This window comes from Aspergillus puulaauensis, chromosome 3 (assembly GCF_016861865.1).
Source record: "Aspergillus puulaauensis MK2 DNA, chromosome 3, nearly complete sequence".
NCBI lineage: Eukaryota > Fungi > Ascomycota > Eurotiomycetes > Eurotiales > Aspergillaceae > Aspergillus > Aspergillus puulaauensis.
This window is the reverse complement of record NC_054859.1, coordinates 3,475,394-3,494,110: the sequence shown is the minus strand read 5'-3', so window position 1 is coordinate 3,494,110 and position 18,717 is coordinate 3,475,394. Positions and strand designations below refer to the sequence as shown.

The 18,717-nt window shown below is 52.3% G+C and overlaps 9 protein-coding genes and 1 non-coding gene across 10 annotated transcripts; 5 read left to right on the top strand and 5 right to left on the bottom strand.

Moving 5' to 3' along the window:
- Positions 1-503: 503 nt before the first annotated feature.
- On the top strand, positions 504-2,231 carry APUU_31406A (LipA and NB-ARC domain protein; the record flags this gene model as incomplete). The annotated part of the gene is made up of 1 exon (XM_041702607.1): positions 504-2,231. One exon carries the CDS (start codon positions 504-506, stop codon positions 2,229-2,231), a length of 1,728 nt encoding a protein of 575 aa, XP_041555375.1.
- A 126-nt stretch (positions 2,232-2,357) lies between these two features.
- On the bottom strand, positions 2,358-4,013 carry APUU_31405S (proline permease PrnB; the record flags this gene model as incomplete). The annotated part of the gene is made up of 1 exon (XM_041702606.1): positions 2,358-4,013. One exon carries the CDS (start codon positions 4,011-4,013, stop codon positions 2,358-2,360), a length of 1,656 nt encoding a protein of 551 aa, XP_041555374.1.
- A 487-nt stretch (positions 4,014-4,500) lies between these two features.
- Positions 4,501-5,785, bottom strand: MANA1 (glycoside hydrolase 5 family protein; the record flags this gene model as incomplete). The annotated part of the gene is made up of 3 exons (XM_041702605.1): positions 4,501-4,808; positions 4,860-4,988; positions 5,044-5,785. 3 exons carry the CDS (start codon positions 5,783-5,785, stop codon positions 4,501-4,503), a joined length of 1,179 nt encoding a protein of 392 aa, XP_041555373.1.
- Positions 5,786-7,996: 2,211 nt separating this feature from the next.
- On the top strand, positions 7,997-9,687 carry APUU_31403A (sugar porter family MFS transporter; the record flags this gene model as incomplete). Its single annotated transcript, XM_041702604.1, has 2 exons — positions 7,997-8,983; positions 9,031-9,687. The coding sequence occupies 2 exons, from the start codon at positions 7,997-7,999 to the stop codon at positions 9,685-9,687; spliced, it is 1,644 nt and encodes a 547-aa protein (XP_041555372.1).
- Positions 9,688-10,380: 693 nt separating this feature from the next.
- On the top strand, positions 10,381-10,471 carry APUU_t30014A. Its single transcript has one exon. It is a non-coding gene; the product is annotated as a tRNA-Val (tRNA).
- A 486-nt stretch (positions 10,472-10,957) lies between these two features.
- APUU_31402A (uncharacterized protein) lies at positions 10,958-11,383 on the top strand (the record flags this gene model as incomplete). The annotated part of the gene is made up of 1 exon (XM_041702603.1): positions 10,958-11,383. The coding sequence occupies one exon, from the start codon at positions 10,958-10,960 to the stop codon at positions 11,381-11,383; it is 426 nt and encodes a 141-aa protein (XP_041555371.1).
- A 642-nt stretch (positions 11,384-12,025) lies between these two features.
- Positions 12,026-12,268, bottom strand: APUU_31401S (uncharacterized protein; the record flags this gene model as incomplete). Its single annotated transcript, XM_041702602.1, has 1 exon — positions 12,026-12,268. The coding sequence occupies one exon, from the start codon at positions 12,266-12,268 to the stop codon at positions 12,026-12,028; it is 243 nt and encodes an 80-aa protein (XP_041555370.1).
- A 2,048-nt stretch (positions 12,269-14,316) lies between these two features.
- On the bottom strand, positions 14,317-14,814 carry APUU_31400S (uncharacterized protein; the record flags this gene model as incomplete). The annotated part of the gene is made up of 2 exons (XM_041702601.1): positions 14,317-14,545; positions 14,615-14,814. 2 exons carry the CDS (start codon positions 14,812-14,814, stop codon positions 14,317-14,319), a joined length of 429 nt encoding a protein of 142 aa, XP_041555369.1.
- Positions 14,815-15,045: 231 nt separating this feature from the next.
- Positions 15,046-15,993, bottom strand: APUU_31399S (glycosyltransferase family 2 protein; the record flags this gene model as incomplete). Its single annotated transcript, XM_041702600.1, has 1 exon — positions 15,046-15,993. One exon carries the CDS (start codon positions 15,991-15,993, stop codon positions 15,046-15,048), a length of 948 nt encoding a protein of 315 aa, XP_041555368.1.
- Positions 15,994-16,038: 45 nt separating this feature from the next.
- On the top strand, positions 16,039-16,335 carry APUU_31398A (uncharacterized protein; the record flags this gene model as incomplete). The annotated part of the gene is made up of 1 exon (XM_041702599.1): positions 16,039-16,335. The coding sequence occupies one exon, from the start codon at positions 16,039-16,041 to the stop codon at positions 16,333-16,335; it is 297 nt and encodes a 98-aa protein (XP_041555367.1).
- Between the last annotated feature and the right edge of the window lie 2,382 nt (positions 16,336-18,717).

The window sequence follows — 18,717 nt, the reverse complement described above, 5'->3', positions numbered from 1 at the left end:
ATTGTTGGATGGTAGGAAGGTGATGGGGGAAGTGAGCGAAAGCAAAACAAGGCAGCTCGGTACAGTCACCCGCTCATTCTCTCAGTCAGAAAGTGGCGATTCGCCCTTAGACTGATCTTGTCAGTGCGATCTCAAAAAGTCCATTTTAAACACAAAGTATCTATCTCATGCTGATATGGTTCCCGAAAATTCTTATAATTGTCACGAAATGATGAATTTCAGGCAGTGTTAACGAATATATATAGAGTGGCATTCCCCCTCGCCAAAAAGACCGCGACAGTAGAGTCCCACGAAGGCCGTTTCTACCCCTAGATCGTTCTGATATCCCATCACTTACCACCAGCTACATAGGTAATTGAGTTATTCATTCTATTTATAACCCGGCCCATAATTCCAAACAAAGAGTCTGGGCAGGGGACGACGCACGTGACTCTATATAGCTCCAAGGCAGCAATAGCTTCAGCTTCAACTGTATCATCATTTAATATTCATATCTAGGTCGAATGGAGATCAAGCGCAAACCGGCCCCGTCTCTCGCGCCTGTCGACTATGGTGTCGTGCATCGGCCCTTGACACCGAACCCACCGCCCCCATATTCTCCATACCGAGCTTACTCTCCCTATTCCGCGTCCCCGTCTTCTCCTCAGTCTTCCTCGTACTTCCCCCCTCTTCCGCCGCGGCCTGTTACACGCTCGCCCTCTCCTTCTCTCCACCCGTCGTCTCTTGAACCACCTCACTCCCTCCCACGGTATCGAAGCCAGCCAAACCTCCGCGGCGGCGATCCTCCCAGTCCCCAACCCAGTCCTCCCGTTGCACGCGCCGAAACATCGCTTCCAGCAACCACCTCTGAAAAGTCCACGTTCTCCGCCGACGCCCGCTATTTCCTCGGTGGCCTCATCCACCATCCCTCTGAATCGACAAAACACTACTCTATTCTCCGGCACTCCCACGGAATTGTGTTCTACCGCGGCCCAACAACCTCCGTAACCGTTTCGATCTTCGCTGACACCCCACTCTCCGCCGATCGCTCGCTCTGGCTACAATGCAAAGGATGGTCCGGGAAGACAGGAATGCGCGCGAAAGCGCTCTTTGGCCTCCATGATGACTGGGTGAATGTAACCCCGCCGCTCGCTGTTCGCGTTGACCAAGTCGAGCCGAACAAAGAGCGCGCGTGGCAGCGGGATATCGCCAAATTCCACAAAAAAGCTTCCAAACGGGTGCGGGACACCCACCGACTCCGCGAGACCGTCATTGCGCGGATTCCGCCGGACGCTGAGGATGGTTATTTCCAGCTCATCCTGTGTCAGGGGGAGAAGAAGGTGCTGTGCCGTAGCCCTGTTTTCCGGATCCTTTCGACTTCGATGGATCCCAGCTCGTTACGTGGAGCGAGTCTGACAACTATGCCGCTGGAACTGGGTGCCATGGTTGCTGGGAAGTACGCGCAGGTGGCGGCTTCCAAAGTAGTGACTCCGGTGACTGCGGTAGCCAATACCGCCTCGGATCGCTACCGACCAGGTTGGGTCAAGGAGAGCGCTATCAAAACGGCATATGGAACTGCGCATGGAGTCATTCAACCTGATCGGGGGCCTGGTCCAGATGCAGCCGTCCCACCATCTGTGGAGGACGGCCCTCAGGCACCTTATCCCCTTGGTTTCACCGCACGAGCTTCGCAAACACTTGATCCCACGCGCATACCTATCAAAATCCCATCCGACATCCAGGACAAGCTCCGGGGTCACTTTTTCGGTTGGGCGCAAACCGGCCCTAGCCAGCTCTGGCAGATGGTCATCCTATCCGTTCGCTTATGGGACGCTTCACAAGCCACCGGACCTGTGTCGTTCTCGCAAACCACGCGCAAAGCGGCAGTCCTTCGGTTTCCCCATGAATCCCCTACTCAAATTCCCCCATCAATTAGCCTCCGCATCCTTGGCTTCCTCCGCCCGGATGTCCCGCCTCCTTCAGCACGGACACAAAACGACCTGGCTACAGCACGTCAAGCAGCAGCAGACGAGGCTCTACTTGCTGATCAATACGACACGGAATACGTGCAAGCGCTTCTAGATCACCCACTGTGGGGTCCTGACGCGGCGGACCGCCGGGGATGGCTCGATCGGACCAGGGACGGTGCAGGGAATCTCATTACACAAGGGAAGAAGATGGCCGAGCGGGTTGGGGTGCGGAGCGGCGTGGAGCAGGAATCCATGGGGGGCTATTACATTGTCCGCGACTAGTCACTGCCATCATTGTACTATACTAGCATACACCAGCATATACCAGCATATACCGCCGTACTAATCATAATATAACTGCATCACTCGCCACAAAACATGAACTCAAAAAAAAGGGTAAAAACAAGCCTACTCAACCAAAGCCATCAATTTCCTCCCAATCGTATCCCTCGGCCTCGGGGGCGTTTCCGCCGCCAAAATCTCCTCCAACCCCGTATGCAAATCGACATCCTCACTCTTCCACACCCACGGATCACTCCAAAACATCACCCGATGACCGACATAAAGCAGCACAAACGCCGGGATCCCAATATACGCGGTGAAAAAGTTCGACGCGCTCCAATTCGACGGGAAAAAGCACGTGAAGCCATTAATAAGCAGCAAAAACACGGCCATACACAAGCCGACGTAGACCCCGTAAGGCTGCAGCCGGCTTTTATACGGCTTCTCGACCCCCTGTGTTTTCACGGCGGCGCTGAACCGGAAGTACACGATGCAGCAGCAGATCCAGGAGATGAAGCCGGAGGTGTTGGTGAAGTTAATCAGCCAGTTGAAGACGGTGTAGGAGCCGGATGAGATGGCGAGGTAGGAGAGGAGGGAGAAGAGCGAGGAGACTGTGACGGCGATATAGGGCACGCCCCACCGGTTGCATGTTTTGAGGATTGAGGGGGCGTTGCCGGAGACGGCGAGGCCGTAGAGGGAGCGCGAGGACATGTACAGGAAGGAGTTGCCGGCGGACCAGGCGGAGGTGAGGATTGCGGCGTTGACGATGTGGCGCAGGACGGGGATTCCGGCGTTTTGGATGGCGGCGACGAAGGGGGAGGCCGATGCGTTGTCTGTGTTTCCGGTGAGGAGGGCGGGGTCCTGGGAGGAGCAGATGACGCCGATGGCGAGGGCGCCGAGGAGGTAGAAGATGACGAGGCGGTAGATGTAGCGTCTTGCGGCCTTGGGGACGTTGCGGCGGGGCGATTCCATTTCGCCGGCGGTGACGATGATGAGTTCGGGGGCGAAGATGAAGGCGATGGCGGACTTGACGATGCACTGCAGCAGGCCGATGAAGCGGCCGGTGTCCCTGTTGGAGGTGACCAGGTAGGGATTCATGGCTCCTGGGTCTTTCCAGTAGTGGAAGCCCAGGCGTTGGCGGTTGGGGCCGCCGCCCCAGAAGAGGATGAAGGAGAGCAGCAGCAGGCCGATGAGGGTGATGATTTTGATGCTGGCGAACCAGAACTCGGTCTCGCCGTAGACGCCGACGGGGAAGTAGTTGAGCAGGACGATGACCACGACCATGATGGTGATCCAGACGGCGAGGTGCACGGGGTTGGGCCAGTACTCGATGACGAGCGACGCAGCGACGATCTCGTAGGGGACCAGGATGCCCAGCGAGTACCAGTAGAGGTAGCCCATGGCGAAGCCCATGCTGCGCGAGACGTAGCGGAAGCCGTGGTAGCTCATGGTGCCGCCGTGGACGGGCAGGTATGCGCCGACCTCTGCGATGCCGGTGACGACGCAGTAGACGAGCGTTGAGATGAAGACGTAGCCCAGGAAGAGGGAGAGGGGGCCGCCGATGTTGAGGGCTTGTCCTGAGCCCACGAACAGACCGGTGCCAATGGTGCCGCCCAGGGCCATGAGCTGGACGTGCCGGGTCTTGAGCCCGCGCTGGGTGTTCTGGTATCGCTCATCCAGCAGGTCGGCCTCGACCATGGCCTGCAGCGCGCCGCCTTTGAGCTCGGGGGCGGCTTCGACATCGCCATGGGGGGCGGAGGGCTTGATCTTGTCGTCGCTCATGGTGCTGTTTGTGTTGGCGGGAGATGCGCTGGAGGAGCTTCAGGAAGAGCTTCAGGAGGCCCCTCGCTTATCTTATAAGAGTCACAGCTCGTATCGCAGAGTCGCATTCAGTGTTGCTTCCCCGCATTGCGACCAAACAGAACGCGCGGGCTGGCTGCAATTCCGCGCCAAAAACGCCACTGATAAGCTGGGCTGGACTGGGGTGTCTGGCGAAGGGCGTGGAACTGTCATGCCACCGAGCAAAGGCTGGTGAATGTGCCCATGAAGGTTACTTGTCTACCACGGTTTACACGTTTCCCTTATCTAGTTTGATAAAGAAAAGAAAAGAAAAAAACATAAAAAAAGGGTCTTTTATCTACTGTTTCGCAGAAACGTTCAGCTCAGGATCATCCCACCCCTGGCAGATAACGCAATATAGGGCTTGGCAATACAACCCTGATAACAACAGATTTATAGTACCAAAGAGTACTAAGTAGTCCCGCTTGAATCATCCCCGGCCACTGGCTTTAATCGCCTCGACATGCTCCGTAACCAAACACTCAAACTCCTCGGTTCCATAATAAAACGTATTGCCGTCGTCCGGCGATTGTCCGGTGCTCAGGGTATCGCCATACTGCCAGTACAGGTCGCCCGAAACGCCTGTCGTGTTCAGCGCCGTCGTCTGCCATGGCTTCTCGACTGCGCAGTGGTTCGACGTCACGCCGTATTCTTCAAAAAGACACGGCTTTCCGGCGGCTTCGCAGGCCGCGCCGTGCGAGGTCACCCAGAGGTTGCCCCAGTCGTTGTTAGTGCCCCCTGTTTTGTTAGCTGGTGATCTAGGGTTAGCGGGGAGTGTTGAGGACATACAGCTATCCGGGTACAAATGGAAGGTTCCAAAGTCAATAGTATCGATGGTCAACGCCTTTGCAAAGTCCGAGCCTTCGGAGTATCCAAACGGATAGCTTCCATCAGAGCCAGTCTCGAGGCCGAAGCCCTCTGCCCAAGTCAGCTTCAATCTTGAACATGGTGATATAGGAAGAAAGGGAAATACCATCACCAATGCAAACTAAATGCTCCGAATCCAGTCCCTTGATATAAGAACTCGTGCTCTCAATCCACTCATGCAGAACAGAAGTCTCACACCCCTGACATCTCGGCTCATTCGCAAGCTCCCACGCAAACACTGCCGGCGAGTCGACATACCGCTCCACAACGGCCTGGATATAAGCCTTGTACGCAGTCTGCATCTCCTCACTAGCATAGAAATCGGAATTGTCAGAGCCACCATATGCCTGCACATAGGCGTTCATCCCGCCGTAGTCGTCCCAGTAGTTCACAAAATTGATAATCAGCTTGATTCCTCGCTCCTCCGCACTCTGGACTACATAGTCGAGTCTCTGCAGCCCATCGGCGCCAGTGTTGATCGTGGACTTTCCGTCCTGGTGGAGTTGGTAGTAGACCGTTCCCTCCCCGGGCACGGTGTTTACGTCGTTGAAGCCCCAAACGCGGAGAATGCGCAGGCCTGATTCGGCCATGTGGTCGAAGACGGTGTCCACGTCGGCATCGTTGGTTAGGAAGCCAATCCAGTAGCTGTTAGAGCCAGGGAAATAGCCGGTTTCGCCGTCGATGACGAAGTCGAGGCCCGAGGTGGTCGCGAAGGAGGCGGCGGCTGCGGTTGAAGATGGTGATGGTGATGCCGATGGGGAGGGAGACGGGGACAAGGTGGATGCTTGGGGGAGGGCATTGGCCAGCGCCAGGCTGGCGACGGTAAAAAGAGTGTTGGAGAATTTCATTCTCAAAGTGGATGAACAGATTGACTAGATTGTTGAGTGCACTCGGTATCGATGAAGTGGGGGTTCTCGGTTTTATAATCTACGTTTCTGTCTACCTAGCACAGAGCTATAATCATGAAACTGGGCCAAGGTCCGTTTAGATTGGCGGAAGGGCGAGGCATATTGAAGCTAAATTATTCCAGGAACAAGACGCGATGGAAGGGCAGATTTGGCGTGGGTTGATCTAGATGAAGCGGCATTAATATATTTGGCTCTGCAGGCGTTTCATCCGTGTCAAATAGGGCAGCACAACGCCGATCTTGCGTCAATGCCTTGGTGAGTGGTGGAGAATTGAGAATCTGGGGTATCCATTGTACGGGGCTATTGGACAGCACAGAGTATAAATTAGAGGCCAATTATGAAGAACTGCTCAGAATACTGTATGGATGGATGATTTATGCCACAAACCGACGTCCCGCATGGCTTGGAGGACAGGCCTTTGGAGGACTGACAAAGACTGGCAAGGATGGTTTGCGCCCAAGGTAAACCCGACTAGGCCATGATCAGTTAGCAATAGAAGGTTAGATTCAGATAACATCACTGCCAGTCCCTCGACGAGGAGGCGTTTTGCCGTGAGAGCTAGCGCATTGTAGCCGGCAGTAGGCCAGAAAAAGAGATTGTATACGGCCGAAACCCCGGCAATTGTCCTCCTTGGTAGCCAAGAGAGGCGCAGGCGACCAGTGCCAGACGCAGGCGTTTACCGGTCAGAACAGAACCAGATTTTGATACCAGACCTGGTCCAGACTTGCTGTTTACTGCCTTGCTGCCTGAGGTTGCGAAGTTAGCCGACGTCGGTCACATGATGCTCACTTGGGGGCGAATGAGATTGACCAGTGAAACAACGCAGTTCAGATTTTCCACGAGCCACCGTCGAGCGACTGAGCCAAGGAAATCCACAAAGCTTGCCTGTGGGTTCGTCGCTTGGCTGGCCGAATCCGATTCTGCACACGGCTTACTTTTGTTGAGTCGGGTGGCAATCGTCATCTCGTTGCCGACTCCGGCTTTTCTTCGGAATGCCAGCAGAATCTGCGTGCCCAGCCGGTCGCGTCACGGGCCGGTCGCAGTGGGAAGGAATTAACCGAGTCAGTTTCAGGTTCTCAGCGCTGCTTCGCGAGTTCCTGCAAGATAATGGCGAAGATGCACGATGACGATGTTCTTGACGCTGTTCTTGAGTATTGGCTATTGACGTGATGGTAGCGCACCCCATACTCCGGGTTCCCCTCTTCCCCTCGAAACTGGACGCCACGGGGAGGCTTCACCGGTCAACTTTTCAGGAAACAATCGCCTCTCCAGGGTGTTTTCTCCATGCTGTCCTCCGCGGTCCCGCATGGCACTTCTCCAGTCTTCCAGTCCCTTCCGGTCGACCCGACCACACCAGACTGCGATCTGTCAGCGACTCAGCGACCGCCAGTCCGTCACCGTCTGTCACGAGGCCTGGCAATAATTGTCTTCTGACCTGCACAGCATCATGAGACGATCCAAGAATGCGACAAGCCTTTTGGTTCTGACGTCCAGCCACAGCCAAGCCCGAACGCCTCCAAGGCATGCCGAGTTTTTTCTGATCCCGGCCGCAGGATTCCACGGCATTCTCGGGTCGGAACCACTGACCAAGAGTCTCCAACAGCGTGTTTCTCCCGGCTAAAAGCGTCAAGACGCCGTCCCTGAACCCGACAGCGCCACCCACGTATGTTCCCGGCTCCTTCGGCCGTCCCCCCAGGCCGCGGCCCAAGTTTGCGCAACTGCAGTCATACTGCTGCAACTGTTGTACTCGCGCCCTTGCGTAGAAGCCTCGTAAATTCGTAGAACATTTAGGACTATCACTGCCCCCGAGCTGCCTCTCCGGCTGAGAGTTCTCGCGGAGTTCTCCATATGGGGAAGAGAGTCGGGAGTCGGTGGACCTTCGCTACCAAACCAGCGTACGTCTTGGAAATGTCTGGATGACAGCCATCGATGCCTTTCCAGAATTCTCCACACGACCAGGACGGTTGCACTCGGTGCCATGCGGTGGACCTGCTTACGTTGAAATGTTTCCAGGTCTGCTTGTCTTATAAAGGGGGAAAGCCTGCTGCACATCCCCAGATGTCCCGCATTCCCCCATTATTATCTTTCTCATCTCTTTTTTTTTTTTTATCTCTTCTCTACCCATAGTGACAGCCAAACCCCGATATCACCATGGGTTCTGAGTCTTCTGTCCACCATGGGGAGGGTATCACCCCGGCTCCCCAGCCGCAACAGTATTCCAGCCAGGAGTCCATCGGCACCGAAAAGCCTGCTGAGCTTGGTGTCGATACTCCGGTCCCTCGGATTACACTGCGTGCCATTGTCATGGGCCTCTTCGTGTCGATGGGTGGTCTTCTGTTCGGTTACGATACCGGTCAGATCTCCGGCTTCCAAGAGATGTCGAACTACCTTCAGCGCTATGGTGAACTCCAGAGCGACGGCTCCTATGCGTTCAGCAACGTCCGCTCTGGTTTGATCGTCGGTCTTTTGTCTGTCGGAACACTCATCGGTGCCCTCTGTGGTGCTCCCGTTGCCGATAAGCTTGGTCGTAAATGGTCTATCACCGTGTGGTGTCTCATCCTCATTGTCGGCTTGATCGTCCAGATCTCTGCCCCGGACGGCAACTGGGCCCAGATGGTCGTGGGTCGTTGGGTCACTGGTCTCGGTGTCGGTGGTTGCTCCCTTGTTGTGCCCATGTACCAGGGAGAGAGCGCCCCCAAAAACGTCCGCGGTGCCCTGATCAGTTCCTACCAGCTTTTCGTCACCCTCGGCATCTTCCTGGCTTACTGCATTAACCTGGGAACCGAGGGCCTCGAAGGTACTGCCCAATGGCGTATCACTCTCGGCCTCACCTTCTTATTCGCCCTCATCCTCGGTGGTGGCATGGCCATGTTCCCCGAGAGTCCGCGATTCGACTACCGCCACGGGAAAATCGACACTGCCCGTACCACCATGGCGCGTCTCTACGGAGTGCCTGAGAACCACCAGGTCATCATCCGCGAGCTGGCTGAAATCCAGGCCCAGCTCGACGCTGAGACCCACGAGGAGCAGGTGTGGCACGAGTTTTTCACCGACCCGCGCATGTTCTACCGCATCGTGCTCGGCATTGTCCTCCAGGCCCTGCAACAACTTACCGGTGCCAACTACTTCTTCTACTTCGTGAGTTCCCCCATAAAACACAACTTGAAAGTATGCTAACAAATCAGGGTACCACTATCTTCCAAGGTGCCGGTATCTCCAACTCCTTCATCACCCAAGTCATCCTCGGCGCCGTCAACTTCGGAACCACCTTTGGCGGTCTCTACGTCGTCGAGAACTTCGGTCGTCGCAAGTCCCTCATCACCGGTGCCCTCTGCATGTTCGTCCTCTTCATGATCTTCGCCTCCCTCGGCCACTTCATGCTCGACGTCGAAACCCCCGAGAACACACCCGGCCCCGGAAAGGGCATGGTAGTCGTCGCCTGTTTCTTCGTCCTCTTCTACGCCACTACCTGGGGACCTATCGTTTGGAGTTTGATCGCCGAATTGTTCCCTGGCAAGCACCGTGCAAAGGGTATGGCTCTTGCTACCGCTTCCAACTGGCTCTGGAACTTCCTTATCGGATTTTTTACGCCGTTTATCACCGGTGCTATTGACTTCGCGTATGGATATGTCTTCGCGGGATGCCTTCTTGTCGCAGCACTTGTGGTTTATTTCTTTGTTATCGAGGGCAAGGACCGTACTCTCGAGGAGCTTGACTGGATGTACGTGAACAAGGTCAAGCCCTGGCAAAGCGCCAGCTACGAGATGCCGACTATCACGTACCACGACGACGCCCGTGGCGCACGCAAGGAGTCCAAGTCCTACCACGCTGAGAATGCATAGATGTGGCCCGGGCTTTTTCTTTTCTGTTTATATATTTTGTGCGGTGTCCGTTGTATATAGAGATGGGCACATTTATAGAGGTTGATCCTGTATTGCATATATAGATATACCAATTTCATTAGACTATTCAAGCATAATTATTGAATGTTTCCTCGTATGTGAAGTATTCCGTATGCGTAAAATGAGGCTGTTGTCCTCTATGCTCATTTCCACGTCTGTTTTTACTTCCCGAGATCGCCGCTGTTTTGCCCCTTTAATATTAGGATTTGCTCAAGATATTAACCATCAGAATATTTTCTCAGCATTTATTTTCTACCAAGTTCTACAATATGTCCCGGTATCAAGATAAACGATAAAGAACTTCCTCTACTACCCGCGACGGATATCACTTGCTGGCTGTTTATAAGCTTTGTCCATGGGAGGAACCTGCTGTGCTATTCGAGCCCAATCTTATCAATGATGAAGATTGGGATCGGCTACTTGACAATTTGTGGACGAGGACTGACTTCACTATATGCTGTGGAGACTAAGAAAGATGGACCCAATGGCCAAAAGTCCAAGCTCAAGTGCAACAACCCAGCATTTCGTTTTACATTTATTATGCGTTATGCTCACCTCAAAAACCCCGGCTAGTTGAAGCACGGTTGAATAGCTGTTAATGTGTCAATCTAGAGGCTACTTTAAATCATAACCAGTCGCGTGGTCTAGTTGGTTAAGACGCTCCGCTCACATGTTATCCGGATTGGTTCCGGAGAGGTCCCCGGTTCGAGCCCGGGCGCGACTATTTCTTCTTTTTGTTTTGCGCAGTTGAATTGGTTGCGTCCACTAGATCAGACCTCTTCAGTACTTGTAGCTGTTTTTTTGGGGGGGGGGGGGGTGTATACTGGGGATAATTAATTGTTCCTGCCATGGACCCGACGTAAGCACCTCCTTTTTCCTTTTGAGGAAGGCGCGGGTATTTTGCCTGACCGTCACAAAACAGCGTTGTTCTTCAAGTTTTAGTCAATATATGTCACAGTCCAACTCGTTCGTCATTCATCAAGGGACATCTTGCAAATACCTGTTTTATATAATCACCAGTACATTGTACTGAGCCCCTGCTTGAGTTCGACATTTGACCCAAATACGAGGTCAACGCCCATACGCGATTTGTCCCCAAAGTGGAGCACGAAACTATATAAATATCTCCAACAGCAAGATTACTTGATTGTCCAGTTCTATAAAGCCCATTAATATCGAAATCACCACCTAACTTCCGTCCATTAGCCCAATGACCTCCTCAAAACCGGCCGAGCACAACAACATCCCCTCCTGCTTTACAGACACCCACGGCTTAATAACCGCTACAACAACGACGTACAAAACAATAGAGACGGTCTCCGTACTTACTGTCAGAACGCGCAGCTGGGACGCAGGTCTCGGCGCGATCGTTCGGCCCACCGTTGGCGGCGAGATGCGGCCGTTTATGACGCGTATGTATAGAGCGCACAATGAAGCTGTGGAACGGCTGGTGGGTGAGTGTATGGGTCGTAGAAATGCGGCTGTGGCGATGCGCTTTGATATAGCGAGCTTTGAGGCTTGTGTGCACGTTTGTGCTTATGAGACTGTTTGTCGGGTTGAGAGGGATGGGGAGAGGGAGGGGGAGGACGACGCGGCAAGGGGTGGTGGTGATGAGGATATTCAACCTGTGGTCTGATCTAGGGAATGCGCAATGAGTGGGAGGTGTAATAAAGTAGCATTTACAGAGGAGGAATAGAAGATGGACTTTGGACCATGGACCTTTTGGGACTGAGATATGCCTCGGTTAGGTTCGATAAGTTGGACTGTACTACTAGGTTTCAACTACATTTGTGTCAATATTACGACTACGCATAAGCTGTTGACGAATTGATCGAGTGCGGTGCATTGTACATGAGTATGATACAAAACAAACAGGACATGAATGCGAGACAACATAAAAAACGGCCGCTATGGGCGCATAATGCGAACGCTTCTCGACCCAGGGAATGATATGACGTGGCCCTGGTCAGTTGTTGTTTTGGATTGTTGTATTTGCCGAATAGTGGTGTTGATATTGGTATTATGACGCTGGTCGGTGTTGGCTTGTTGATGGAGGGCTGTTGTAATGCTGATGAGGCGTTGTTGAGGAGATCATAGTCTAAAATGACTTTATATGGAGGTGATGTCGTTCTAAGATGATAGCGATATGCGATATGGAGGAGTTTGGCGTAGAGTTGGTGATGTAGTGTTGCTGCGGTCTCTTTTTCCGCCGACGAGGCATAGGAACAAGATTAGATGTGTGAGATGTAGTATATGAAGGTAGAGTAGAGATGATAGATCAGAAGATGTCGGCGTCGTACAGCACATCCTCACCCAGGTCCTCGTCTCCCAGGTACTCCCCCACAGGCGGCGTCTTGCGGCCGAGAGGAAGTTTGTGTAGCTGGTGACGGAGTATTTCAATCTGGATGCGGCGATGGATGTGCTCGTAGACAGCGGAGACACGTCTATGGAGGGAAATTTTGTTATTGCTTTGGCTTGACTTGTTGCTTCGTGATTTGTGGGTGTCTTTGGAGAGCTGCATGATGAACGAGCAGTAGTTCTAAGAGGAAAGTGATGAGGACAGAACCTGAGCTGCGAAGGGGGAATATAAAGGCTCCGTGAGTCATATTATGCTCCGGAGAAGCAGTCCGTAGAGCTTCACGATGGCCTGCTAGAGGTTTCTGCTAGAGCTTGTCATGGAGTCATACGAGGGATCCAAACCCTAACTTGCCGCTGTGCTAGCCATCTGGACTTTGGCACGACGTATCGGAGCTCAACCATGAGAGTATATTCGTGTTTAGCTTTGTAGGCTTGAGATCGCACCACGTCTCTAAATCCCCATGATCGAATCGTGACCGGGATAAGACTGGAATAAATATGCGATGGTGGTGAGTAGCCTTTGTGCAAAGTCGGCAGCGTTGTCTAGTAGAATGTTAGAACTAGTTCTAACAACAGCATTGTTGTACCAATAACTATAGAATGGGTTCAGAGTTTTATTCAGGAAGCAGAAGTGAACTGCTAGCTTCGTTACGTTTTATATTCGAGCCTGCAGTTTCGTAGTCAGAATACTGTTATTATTCTTCATGGCCACTTACTCCTAAGTACAGCATTCTCTTCCCTCAACGGCAGTCTTGTGGCACTCGCACTTCGACCCACCAAATCAGCTCATTCCCGTCCATGCTTGGACGCAGGCAACGCCGCAAATCTCGATGTCCCGGAGTCTGTTCCCGGCCCAGAGCCACCCGGACGCCGCGGGATCTGGAAATCCATCATCCAAATGAATCACGCGCAATGATAGCTATCGTCATTGGAGGTCTCGTATCTAGTAGGAAAGTAGGTTAGCAGAGAGTTTGGGCAAAGGTATACTGGCAGGGGAGAACCAAGGCCACTAACACTATATACGCTTGTGCGCCTGAGGCGGTAATACCGGCACCAAACCGCTGGCGTTCTCCACATTGAGACTGTTCTGCAGCTGGCTAACTAGTCTCTGTATTCTAATCCCAACACCACAAGTAAACTGGATGATGCGTCCTCCACGAGCCTCGTCAGGTATCTGTTGTAACCGTCGGTGTTGTTGGGCTCGGTCTGGACGCGTACAGAGGCTATATAGACACTCCTCCCCACTGATTGATGTCAGCTACTATCCAGCTTCATCAATTGTGATGTTGCAAACAGCGAGCATGGCTCCAGTATCGTCTCGTGTCGGATGAGATGTTCGGAGGACAGGCAGGGGACAGCGGGGAGATGCTTGTCGTTCATTTTGTCAGGTTCGGAGTTAAACGGGAGTGGTATCGTTGGCCTCTGGAGGGATGGAACGGAGGAATTGGCATGTAAGAAATTAGCTGGAACTGATCCACTCATCTAAGAGTGAAGCACACGAAGAAGACCCCTAAGAAAGAATGACAAGGTGAGGGCCGGGAGGGGAATTCTTCGGGAGGGCAACCCGAGGAAGCCCAACGAGGTGAATTTTATATGGGCCAATTTTCACCAAAGGCTACCGGGGTGTGAAGGAGGTGTCAGAAGAAAAGCAGATTTAAAGGAACATTCATCTTGGACGACAACGTGGAGAACAAGGAGAGGCGAGGGTAAGGGAGGAATCTGCAAAGGGGACCGCCCGAATGACAGGAGGAGCGAGGATTGTGGAAGATGGACGGAGGGAATTGGGCGAGCAATTCTGGAGGCGATGGTGTTGTGCGCGGCCGTAAGTGAATGTTGAGGTGATGTCCTGACTTTGCTCATTAGGGATTAGGGCTCGCTGGAGCTGTATACAGACACAACGGGGATATTCGAAAGTGAGCAAGCTAGATTATGACGGTTTACCATCACCTGGACTAAGATATCAGTAACCCACACCACAACTGCCAATTCGGCTTACAAAATTAAAGAAATTTGGGTATCAAGACAACGAAGAATTACTGCCTCCACCGTCGGGCCATGGTGGGGGCCATATTATTCTGCATGATACAGCTACGATGTAAAGGACCAATTCCGCAATTCAGTAAATGTATTATGAGAAAATTCCATAAAGTCATGGACTCATGAGAAAGGACATTGCCCGAAATTCAAACGGCAATCCTGCGCAACATTTGATCAGCTCTTCCGAGGCCGTCCACGTCCACGACGGGCAGGACCAGCAGTACCACGAGTAACACCAGAAGATCCATTTCCAACACCCGCCGCTTCAACCTTTCTCGTCGAAGCCCTACCACTGACTGGAGTAGCCATTGTATCGGCATCGCTCTCAATACTAGGAATAGGCGTATCCGGACTGAAGGGTAGTTTGCGTTCGAAGCGCGGAGATCGGATAGCAGGTTTAGACCTGGGTGGTTCTTGAACAGGAACACGGTTAGCATGTTTGACCTTGTGGTTACGAGGCTCGGAAACATACTTTTTCTCAGACACCCTCTTGTCCTGCACAGAAGCGTCGGTGTTAATAGCGTCGAGATTCCGTCCACTCCAGTTCGTCTCCCAGAAGGTAAGGCCCGCATACAGCTTAATCAAGCTATGGAAGTAAGCGAACAAAAAGTAACCCGGGAGCATGATGAGATCCTGCGGCTCACGAAGGAAGTAAGGTGTCAGCTTGACCATTTTGGATATAAAGATCCAGCGGAGCAGGTATGATAGTGCTCCGGGTACTTCACTGCCGAGCTTACTGTTGACCAGAGTGTAAACCAACGCAGCATCGTAGAAGAGGGCAAAGTTGACAAACGAGGTTAGGTACACGGCGTAGACGCACCATGGCTGAGATCTCCAGACGGTGCGGTCTGTAAAGAGTGAAGCCGAGTTGCTGCGCCAGGTTGTACGGACCCAGCGGAGACACTAGGAGAGGAACTTGGGGTATGTGCCTAGTGTAGTCTCAATGCAGGCGTCTCGGCAGTACTGGATCTTGATCTTGTATCCGTGTCGAACGTTCCAACGGGTGATAAAGTTATCGTCGTCAGCGTTGAGGGGCCCAAACTGATCGAAGAAGAAGCGCTCATTAGTGAAGCCCTGGATGAACTTGGGGTCAGTGAGGATTTGGGACCGGTGGGCAGAGGTACGCCCTGATACAACAAACACGCCGCCATCCATTGCGTTTGTAGCTCGGATTTCAAAATTATGGCGCTCGAGATACAGTGCGCCGAGCATGTTCCAGAAGGACCTGATGTTGAAGCCTGTGTCAGTGCGGCGGACTCGCTTGTTCGTGCCGACAATTCCAACGCGAGGGTCCTCGAAGGGGGCGAGGATGGTGGGAAGAAACCGGGCAGAGGGCCAAAAGACGTGGTCATCGAGGAGAACAGTGATCTTTGTGTTCACGTATTGGAGACCGTGTGCAACCTGGATCCGCTTGTTAGCGACAGTGGAAGCCTTGACGCGAATGTGTGTGCTTGGGAACCGCTGCTGGTAAGGGCCAACAATGAATTTTGTTCTTTCAGTCATTTCACTGCCAACTGGGACAATGACTATTGCACCAGGGGAATTCAGCAGGCAGGAAGTGAGGCATTCTTCGAAATCTCTGTTCTCTGGATCAACAGTTGGCAGGATGATTGTGCAATCGGACGGACGAACGGTCGGTCTGCTGGGAACAGGAGCTGGCTGATAGAAACACCAGAACGAAACGAGGTGGACGATGAGACGAAGGTATCTGAAGATGAACAGGTACACGAAGAAGGCTGTCATACGATCAGAAAAGAGTTTGTCCTTCAGAATATGGAAGTTGCTGGGAAGGATGTTGGATATGAAATCCATCACCTTCCACAGCAGAACGCGGACATCAACCGGGAGCATCTTGGATATCGCAACCAGACAATTCGTCACGATCACACCTACGCGATGCTTTCTGAGAGAGGCAATCAGAAGGTCACGGCACTTTTTGGGGCAGTGGATTCTGGGGAGATGGCGGTTGACGAGGACGATATTGCGCTGTACATGCCTCCGGGTAATGCCCGCGATGAAGAGGAACAATGGCTGCGCTATTTGAGCAATATACTGAAACGCAGTGAGCACATACGGCGATGTGAGTGCCAGAGGCAGCAGAAGCAGGCTTATCAGCCGGTACATCTTTACGGTCTGAATCAATTCTATCTCAAGAACGTCTTGAACGTCTGGCGAGTATACTCAGATCCGTAATTGAATCGGGATCATTTGGTCTATTCGAAGGCTATATAACTAGGTATCCTCTGCACAAAGACATAGTAGAAAGGCTCATAATGAAAGACGAAGGGCCAGACCCATACAATGCTCAAAGAGCCTGCGCAGTGGCATTGCTACGACTAAAGCCAGACAAAGAGTGGGAGAGACAACACCATTATTGCGACGACATAGTATAACAGAGACAACGATACTGGACGCCAGGAATGAAGGGATTCTGCTTGCTCGTAGCCTTGTGAGTTGCAGTCTTTGGCATTGACAAAAGCAGTTACTGGACAGCTTCACTATGACAGAAACCCTGCATCTGGTATCAAAGAAACGTAATGGAAACAGGGATTTCGCCACCAGAAGAAGGTCTAGAGCTTGAGATGAAAGGCAGGCAATGGCATAATGAAGACTTGAAGGTATTCACCAGGCTCGCTATAGCCTCACCGATTGTAAAAGGGGTATACCGAAGTGCCTAGCTGTTCTCAATAATACCATGCTGTTCGGCAAAATTCTAAACAATGAATAGCCTCATTCTCTATCAGAATCAATATTGATGTAGGAGACATTGCCACCTGAGCAAGGTGAAGAGACACACAGGACAGGCGCTGATTGCATGATGTCTTTCTAACTCGTCACTATGTTCTTCGCCAGTATTTCAATAATGTCGCAGCAGGTAAACAAAGCCTCAGGCATGCTGTCCAGATTGTTTATATAAACGCGTCAAACACCACTGTTCTTTGTGTTCCTCCCTCACACTCAGTCTTCTCTTCCCAACCAAACAACGTGAGCCAACCTCAACACTTTTCCTTCCTTCTTTCTTCTCTTTATCTCTCCCCCTCAAACAGCCCCTGGCTTACAGTCTTCCACGGTTGTAGGCCGGGGGTTGGACTACCTTACGATGAACCTCAAGCCCAACCAGCCTATACCCAGTCAACATCCTGAGCTTTGGTGACGATTAAGAACCATTGCTTCACTTGTCTTCCTGTCCTGTGTTAGTGACAGATAATCGTCTCCCTATTTCGATATCTTCCATCATCACTACGCTGCCCAGCACTTGCGGACACGACGACACAAGACACTCGCCATGCACCCTGATTTCAGGATCAAGAACATGCCTCCTGGCGAACGATGGAGATGGTTTCCATTCAACAACAATCCCTAACACCTTGACCAGGTCGAAGCGCCGTGGCTCGTTTTTTTCATGAAGAAGCTGCAGATATTCAGCGCTTTCGAAACGACAAAGCCAGGAAGCTCATGTCGCTGATACCGCCTCCAACTCTTACTTGGCTTTCATTGTATCGACCATGACGAACAGGGCTCAAGGATGCTGAAAGTCATACACCTCACGCCGTTTGTGCCATCCTCCTGCCTCCGAATTACGTCGTTCTTAGGTCGAGAGCGATTGAGGAATCCATCAACCGAACGAGCCCCCAGAACCATAGACGACATTCCCAACCGACTAGAGTCTGGAGCGGTGGTATGGGATCCGGCAGACTGCGTCGATCATCCTTCTCCACGCCCTGCCGGTTCGGTGCTGGTCCTGTTGATGTACATACCAGCCTGCCACGTCCTGTTATGTCCGATGGTTGGATTAATGCCAGACTGCGCTTGGTTTAGACGGACGGCCAGAGTGATGACTAGCATAATACCCATGACTTAGGTTGTGCTTCTTCTCGGATCCCCAATCCTTGCCAGCTGACGCGCAACTGGCTATGCGGTGTTTTCGTTGCCTTCACCCAACCGAAAAACTCTGTTCATGATTTGATGGAACTATCGCAAATGGCCCGCGCATTTACCATTCCGGTGCTTCTAACCGACGTAGCCGACCTCCTCAACCTGTGGCTTCTGTCGGTTCCGGGACCTTTCGTTTTACAATCCACTGACCTTAATCCATGTTGGACTGCAACTGGCTTGCCGCCTAGCCGGCGAAAAGGAAACATCTTCGGCATCTATCCTTTGGGGCCTCGCCGGGTGGAATTCAACCAAGGCATCAGCCACGGCACAAGAATCTGATGTTGGGGTTCCATGTCAAACTCAAATCTGCAGAAGAGACGCCGGCGCAGTCTGTTTGCAGGCCCGATATTGTGTTCGACATTGAAGGGCTCGCAAAAGTGAACTGCGGACGTATTATGCACCGTCTCTTTAAAATAGAAATGCACGGCATCTTCTCTCCGTTTAGACTATCCAGTCACTCAGCAACAGAAGACTTGGCATCTCTAAATACACTAGATATTGAGATTCTTGATAGTACTGTTCAAGAATTTCGTCAACGCGCTGCGGGCGAAGACTAGGTGGATGGCTCTCTGCCGTATGATGCCTATCTGGTCGGATGTTCCATCTGTCTGCAGACGATTCCCTCCAATGTCGTTACTG